The sequence below is a fragment of the Trichechus manatus genome, unplaced genomic scaffold, assembly GCF_000243295.1.
Source record: "Trichechus manatus latirostris isolate Lorelei unplaced genomic scaffold, TriManLat1.0 scaffold00004, whole genome shotgun sequence".
Lineage (NCBI taxonomy): Eukaryota > Metazoa > Chordata > Mammalia > Sirenia > Trichechidae > Trichechus > Trichechus manatus.
In genome coordinates this window covers 12021038-12029418 of record NW_004443940.1, presented here as the reverse complement: position 1 = coordinate 12029418, position 8381 = coordinate 12021038, and the positions used below count along the sequence as shown (strand labels likewise).

Below are 8381 nucleotides of genomic sequence, written 5' to 3'. Positions count from 1 at the left end.
TTTGTTTCCAAAAGTCACACGCAATTGTTGTCTCTGACATTCTGCTTCTGCCCAGCGTACAACAGCTCCAAAAAGTCGACTTTCTCGAATACTGTGTCTCTTTCTAGAACTGCAGCGTGTCTATATCAATAAAGTCGACTTTCTCGAATACTGTGTCTCTTTCTAGAACTGCACAGAGTGTGTATATATCAACATCAGTAAACCCTTCTGCGCTTATTGCATCCACCATGTTTTTGTCTATTGTGCCTAGACAAAGACTAGCAAGCTGAGGTTCATCAAACAATCGAGCCTGAGTAAGAAGCGTAAAGGCATTATCTGCCCTAAAATGTTTGGTAAGAAATTCCACACAATGTGCTTCCAAGGCTGGGACTGCATATTTCTTGGCAGTATAAAGAGTGGTCATAACTTTCTGGGCCAATCTTAACTTCATCTGAATACAGAAATCTCAGCAGCGCCGGGAAGGCGGCGGGCTCCACGGCCGGCAGCTTGATCTCGGCCAACGTGGTGGCCGTGCCGGGAAGGCGGCGGGCTCCACGGCCGGCAGCTTGATCTCGGCCAACGTGGTGGCCGTGCCGCCGTTGAACATGGCATCGAAGACGGCGCCGCCCGTGGCCAGCACTAAGCGGTGGGCGGGGATGCCCTGCCCTTGCCCAGCACGAAGCGCACATCGCTCAGCAGCTCCGCGTTGAAGAGGAAGGCGAAGAGCTCCTTCAGTGACGCCTTGGTCTTCTGCCAGTTGTACAGCGGCTCCCGCTGTAGGGGGAGCAGGGGCCCCAGAGGCGACGGCGACCCCGAGAGGCCTGGCTCCGCCTCAGCCCCCGAGGCCTGCTCCCCTGGCGCAGCCGGCCCAACCGAAGCCATTCTCTAGCGGCGCAGCGCCCGCAGCTGAGGAGAGCGGTCCGGCCGCCCCGCGGCCATCGCCGAGGCCGCCTCCGCCGGCCAGCACCGCCTCCCTGCCTTCCGGGAAAAAGCCAAAATTCTATTTTAAGTGAACTTCACAGAATGAACATGACTTTACAGCTGCCTGATCCCTAGAAGTAGCAGCAACTCTCCCACTTCAGGTACTTTACACCTGTGAGTGTCCAATGTTGACCCCTTAGGCTTCCCCTTTAGCCACTCCACCGTTTCAGCCCAGATCCTCCACTTCCTCAGATGTGTGGCCTGCTCAGCGTTCCCTCTCTGGGATGGCCTCTGTCTGACCTCATGCATTCATTGTGTCATTCTTAGATTTGTAATCTGTTGTCACTCAAGAATCTCTACAGTCTAACAGGACAGCTATTAGTCCACATGGTGCCTTTGTACAAATGAGAAGAGGCATTTCCTCTCGAGGACACAGCCTGTGGGCCAAAGCTTGATATGTGGACATTGCCATTGTTCAGATTCAAAAAAGAAGCCCAGTGCCAGGATAGGATATACAGCTTCGTGAGTGGAGCACAGGCCATATTCTGTCCTCTCCTCTCTCCCTTATCACCAGGCTCCCTGGTGTAGTGCACGAGCTGCACAACCATACACAGCAACCCTAAGTCTACACAGGCTTCCTGAGCATCTCATGCCCATGACTTCCAAACCTGTATCTGTAGGCCAGATCGCCTCTGAACCTATAATAACCAAATGCAACTGACTTCTCTTGAAAGTTCCACAAGCTCCTCAAACTCAATCCAATACCCCGAGTCCAGTGGATCACCAGGTCCTCCCAAATACTCCCCTCCTCCATCGGAGGAGAATGTCCTGCAGGCCCAGAATCTCCTCCCTGGTTTACATTAATGGCCCCCAGCCAGTGATTCTGCTCTCAGTTTGCTTCCACACAACTGTCCAAGTGATCTTCCTACAGTGAAAACCTGATCTCATTGTTCGCCTGCTTAAAATACTTCAGTGGCTCTGCATGTCCAACAGAATAAAGCCAAACGCCTTGACAAAGCATTCAGTGCCCTTTATCATCTGGTCCGTGTCCCCTTCCAGCCCTATCTTCAGACACTGAATACCTGAGCCAGACTCAGCCACTTGCCTGTCCTCCCAAATACACAGAGGTCTTGCGTACATCTGGGCTAGAAGCATGCTATATGCCTGCTGAGAAATCATTCACCTCTCCCCAAACCACTGGCTGTCACCATAGTCCAAGTCTGCTCACTCCTGTTGGCTCATGAGGACTCCACTCCAGCACCACCGTTTCATACTAGAAGCCATCAAGTCAGTTCCGACTCATAGTGACCTTATGGACAACAGAATGAAACACTGCCCAATCCAGCACCATCTTCACAATCGTTATGCTTGAGCCCACTGTTGCAGCCACTGTGTCAATCCGTTTTGTTGAGGTCTTCTTCTTTTTCACTGACCCTCTACTTTGCCAAGCATGATGTGCTTCTTCAGGGATTGGTCCCTCCTGATAACATGTCCAAAGTATGTGAGATGAAGTCTTGCCATCCTTGCTTCTAATGAGCGTTTTGGCTGTACTTCTTTCAAGACAGATTTGTTTGTTCTTCTGGCAGTCCACGGTATATTCAACATTCTTCACCAGCACCGTAATTCAAAAGCATCAGCTCTTCTTCAGTCTTCCTTATTCATTGTCTAGTTTTCACATACTTACGAGGCAATTGAAAACACCATGGCTTGCGTTAGGCACACCTTAGTACGTAAAGTGACATCTTCCCTTTTAACACTTTAAAGAGGTCTTTTGCAGCAGATTTGCCCAATGCAATGCGTCATTTGATTTCTTGACTGATGCTTCCACAGGTGTTGATTGTGGATGCAAGTAAAATGAAATCCTTGACAACTTCAATCTTTTCTCCGTTTATGATGATATTGCTTACTGGTCCAGCTGTGAGGATTTTTGTTTTCTTTATGTTCAGGTGTAATCCATACTGAAGGCTGTGGTCTTTGATCTTTATCAGTAAGTGCTTCAAGTCCTCTTCACTTTCAGCAAGCAAGGTTGTGTCACCTGCATATCACAGGTTGTTAATGAGTCTTCCTCCAATCCTGATGCCGAGCTCTTCTTCATATAGTTGTTTCTCTGATTTTTGATCACCATACAGACTGAATAAATATGGTGAAAGGAAACAACCCTGATGCACACCTTTCCTAATTTCACGCTCTAGGCACTCCCTAACTTCCTATGTATCAGAGCACTCTTCATCTTGAGATGTAGTCACTGACTGCCTTGCCTGTCTCCACCAACCTGACCATGGACTCCTGAAAGACAGGGCCTGTGTCGTTCTTGTCTCTGTGGCCCCAGTCCCACCTTGCCATGACCTCCTTGGGTGGCCATGTGCACCCTCCCTGAGCACCAGAGTTTCTTCCTGTACAGTGGCCTTGGCAGTCCTCGAGGTCCTGCCCTGCCCACATATTCTGTGATTTCATCAGCCTAGACTTTTCACATGAGTAGCTGGACTCGACGCTTCGGCACGTCTCAAGCCTGGCAGAGCCCCCAATGTGGTGTCTTCCTCTCTCAGGCGCGTGACACACCAGCCACAGCTCAGATGTCTAAGACTGGGCCTCTTCAGCGTCTAAGACAGTCCTTTCTAGTGCTTTCTTCCTCCCACCTAAAAATATTTCCTGATCTAAACCACTTTCATCAATCTTCATACCACACCTAAAAGAACTGAAAGGGGGGTTCAGAAGCTCCGTATAACAGCACGAGGACTAGACAAGTCTTGCACTGCTTTGAGACAAAACATTGACTCTCATTCGAATATATTCTCCCATCCACAAGGCCTCTTCACTCCCAGCCTTTGTGGTCCAATCCCAGGCTTTGCCATCCCACAAATCTGCTCCGAGCATTCCAGGCCATCTTATCTCCCCCTCCCTCCCTGTCACGCTTGCTGCCTGCACTTGTTCTTGGCCTCCTGGCTGCATCATGCACTGGACACTAAGATTGCTTTGATGTTCACGTGTCTTCTCTGCCCAGTCAGACTGCGATCTCCATGAGGGAGAGGCTAATGTGGAGATGGCCTGTCACTGCAGGAGAGAAGTGGCTCTGTCATTTCAATAAGGAATGGGCAGTGAGGCACTGGGCTGTACTCACCAGGCTAGATGCTGTGACTTCGCTGCAAGAAACTCCCTTAGGGCTGATCAGGAAGTGGTCCTGCTCCTTGCTGACCCGCAACTGGAGGAAAGACACAGGCTCTCAGGGGCAAGGAGGGAGAGGGGTCATTTCCAAGGACGCTCTGCTTGAATCCTTTCTTTCCCTGATTCCACTGTGCCCAACTCTTCCTCCAAAGAACTCTTATCTCCCTCCCTACCCATGGGAGATGAAGAGGACTCCCCCCTTTATTTGGAGCTAGGGAAATGGAGCTACAAGAGGAATCTGAAAATGGTCAAGGGGAGCCCTAGAAATAGGATCTAGGAGTTCTTGGCTCCTCATCCAGAGAAGCATCCTCTGGACAGACTGTTTTAGGTGGCTACAGCAGTTAGAAACCTTGGAAGGGCTCAGTGCATTTTAGCCAAAGGCCATCAACAGTGCCATGGCCATTCCAAGGCTCAGGAGTTCTCCCTTTGAATTTTGTAGGTGCCCTCCCTCCCTCAGGATGCTCTCCTCACCGTGACGTAGGTGTCGCTCAGCTGGGCCCAGCCATAGATGTCCAGGAGTCGGTAGACACTGCTGATCTTGCACCGCATGAGTCGCTCCCCCTTGGCCAGGTTCAGGGAGTCAGCTGTGTGGAGGTCGTTGATGGGCGTCATCGTGGAAAAGTCTGCAAGTGGCAGGGCAAGGACAGTGCAGCTCTCAGGGTTAGGGGTTCCCATTGCCCTCCCCTTCCTTGCTCCAGTCCTCTCCAAATTCTCACTGGTACTACAACTACACAAGAGACTTTTCTAGGCAGGGAATTAAATATTCATTGGCTCTCAGGGCTGAGGAGAAAATCCACAGACTGAATATTTATGTCCAATAAAGTCCTCTGCTTATTAGGGTAAGAATGGCATTGCTTTTTCAAGGTCACAGAATGAAGCATTCTTAGACTGCTAAGCTTACCATAAATCCTAAAGGTGAAAACTGAATAAAAGCCAGAATAAATTTCTGAGCAGAAATATGGGTATATTTCATAAGTTAGTTTTAATGAAGAAGTTACTAATCATTACCCAAACCCGTTGCCATTGAGTCTATTCTGACTCACAGACACCCTACAGGACAGAGCAGAACTGCCCCATAGGGTTTCCAAGGAGCAGCTGGTGGATTTGAACTGCTGACCTTTTGGTTAGCAGCCAAGCTCTTAACCACTGCACCATCAGGTCTACTAATCATTAGACCTGCTATTATCATATCGTTTTAACTATACCATGTAAAATAGCTTTTCCTCTGATTTGGAAACAGGACAAATAGCCAGGTCAGTCAGGAAGTAAATCCTCAGCTTTTCTGTTAAGTCACAACTCCCAGAAGTCAGTGTGCCTGCAGTTGGCTGAAGGGCTTGAGGCCTCAGGCATGGCATGTCTTCTCCTATCTGAATATGCAGTCCATTGGTGATTTTATGGTTCTTTCTAGGAATTTTTGGTGGTATGGATGGAATATGGAAATGGGCTTAGGAGGTTGGAGAGTCTTGTCCTCATGGCACCCAGAGGTTCTAGGAGTTACGTCCAGTCTGTTCCATTAAACATGATGCCCACTGCCTGCTCACCTCAGGAAGGCAGAACAGGGCATCCAAGCCCTAACATTCTGATTACTCAGTGTCTAGGAACCAATAAAATAATCAATAGGAAAGGATTCTGGCTTAAAATGATTTCTGGCCAGGAGCCTCCCGATGCTGCCTCTCCCAGCTTCCCTCTAAAAACTTTAATGGGATTAAAATGCTCTTCGGAAGCTTTCACAATCCCAATAAACCCTGTTGCTACACAATGTGATGTATGTCCTGTATCAGGTTTGCCATTAGCTGAAAGGATGAGCTGTTCTGCAAATATGAGTGCAGATGGGTGCTGTTGGACTAACATCAAACAAGCAGAGCATGCCTCGAAAGACCCCACGTCAGCAGCATGCACCCAAAGCCCCTGTGCTGACCCATGTGATACACCCCCAGGGAGTGTGTCCAGTACATGTAGCTGACAGAGACAGCAGTGGTCCGAAGGCCTGGTTAGACTAGCAAGAAGAACAACAATGAAATTCCGAAGCCAAGGAATTCTAATTCAAGTTGACCAGTCTGGGATTCCCTCGTCCTTTCTGTGAGTTCCCAGGCAAGAGACTAGTCTCTTTGCTTCATCCCTGACAGCAGGAAGGGGGGGCACGCCAAAAGCATTAAGTCCCCCAGGCAAACAAGGCTGTTGTTGGGAGAGTCTTTAGGCCCACACTTCTTTGAACTCTTCTCTTGAAAATAATTATGGGGTCTCAGTGAGGGCCAGGAAGCCAGAATAGGTCTGAAAATACTCACTCCATTACATCTTCTGTGTCCTGTGTCAAAGAGAGTCCCCCTTCCCCAACCTGTGGAGTTTTAGCTATGAGAACTACCTCGCCCACAAGATTGGATGTGGGAGAAGAGAACACCAGGGCTCCACAGGAGTTATACCTCTCTGCTCTTATAGAGTCTTATTATAAAGAACACTTATTATGATCAGTCTCACAAAGTTAGGATGGCTGAGAGCCATACTTTCTCTGCATATGACTCAAAACAATTCAGTGATTTATTCAAAGTACCTAAGAAAACACAGAAAAAGATGAAAATTCACCAAATTCCTCTGTCAAAACCTTAGACTAATGCAAAAGAAAAAAACAAACACACAAAAACACCCCCCAGAACCCCTGAATTATAAAGTAAATGACAGAGAACAACAGTCTAAGGCTTGAACTCATGACATTTGGCACCTCCTCTTTCCACATCCCCTGACTCAGGAACTCTGCGTCTATGCCAATCAGATTTTTTTGGCATCTACTGTCTTCCTGGCAGATGCTGATCAGTGAGGCAATGGGAATACTGGTCAACCTACTTCTCTCCAAAGGAAGAATATAAGGACAGAGACATGAAAATTATGCGAGAGAATAGGATGGGTATGAGAGATGAAGACCAAAGAGCCAGCATACAGATAATCTGGACTGATATAACAGAAGAAAAATTTTCTGAACTGAAAAAACACATGGGTATATAAATTGTAAGAACTTACTGATTCCACAGGGGAAAAGCCCATAAAAAGAAACCTACAATTACATGCTTCCTGCCAACATTTCTGAAACACAAGGCTAAGGGGGGAAAATCTATGAGCATTAAAAACAAAAAGATTTGGTCACCTACAAAGGAACAAAAACTAAGGGACTCAGATTTCTCTGCTATAGCCACAGATGCTGGTAGACTAAACTATAGGAGATTTATAAGAGATGAACCTAAAATAAACTGATACCAAAAAAAGTTTAAAAAAAAAAAAAAAGGGATGATCAAAAGTATGTCAGGCAACTATAAACAAAAAAAAAAAAAAGAGGTTATAATAATGTTATCAAAGTAGAACTGGGCAAAACAATGTTCTCTTGGGCAAACAGGGAAATTTTATAGGCCACTTTATATGGATTAAAGACAGAATCCATAATAAAGATATAGCTATAAAGAATGCTTATGCTCTGAATAACATTTCACTGAGATACATAAAGCAAAAACTATCAAAAATACAAAGAGAAATTAACAGAAATCAAATATAGAGGGAGACCTAACACATTTCTCTTATTTTTTTACAAAATCAAAAGCTATAAATGAAGATATAGATCAAATATCGTACCCTAGAAATAGAGTCTCTGCTCATACATCATTTAAAAATTGTAATTGTGGCCCACACAAAAAATCTCAATAAATCCCCAACACAGAAATTAAATAGGCCACATTTCTAATCACAATGCAATAAAACTAGGCTTTATTAACACAATCTTTTTTAAAAAATACAAACTCAACCACTTGGAAGTGAAAAAAAATACTGCTGGATAGCTCTTAGAATGAAAATAAAACCAGAACAGTAGCTGCAAACTATCTAGAAATTAACAATAATGAAAATACTGTTTGTCAAATTTCCTAGGATGAAGCTAAAGGTATGTTTAAAGGGGAAAAAAATTACAGCCTTAAATGTCTTTATTACTAAAATAAATATGAAAATAAATCAAATCCCTTTTGTCCAGTTCTGGAAAGGAAATACAAAGAACAAAAGAAACCAAAGAAAAGTTATGAATTAACAAACATAAAGGCAAAAATTAATGAATTTTGAAAAACGAAACTTAGTAGAACCAATAAATAAATATAAGAATTGGCTTATGTGAGAAATTCTGTGGACAAACAAACATCTAGAAAGGCCAGTAAAGACAAGGTAGACGTACACAACATCGAGAGTAAGAAAGGGATGTCATCTCATCCACAGGAGAAATTCTAAATGATAAAAATATTATAAACCACTTTAATAATTTTTGAAAGTGGGTTATTTTGTAGGAAGTACAT

The 8381-nt window shown here is 45.4% G+C and overlaps 1 protein-coding gene and 1 pseudogene across 1 annotated transcript in view; both read right to left on the bottom strand.

Annotated features, from left to right (window-relative positions):
• The window catches only part of LOC105756284 (BTB/POZ domain-containing protein 1-like), a 2724-nt pseudogene extending 1863 nt beyond the window's left edge, over positions 1-861 (bottom strand).
• The window catches only part of ADD2 (adducin 2), a 59510-nt gene that overhangs the window by 36285 nt on the left and 14844 nt on the right, over positions 1-8381 (bottom strand). The window contains exons 4-5 of the mRNA XM_004369374.2: positions 4534-4685; positions 4019-4099 (exon numbers count right to left, since the gene is read on the bottom strand). Of these exons, the coding sequence (XP_004369431.1) occupies positions 4019-4099; positions 4534-4685 (233 nt within the window). The remainder of the gene's footprint in view (positions 1-4018; positions 4100-4533; positions 4686-8381) is intronic.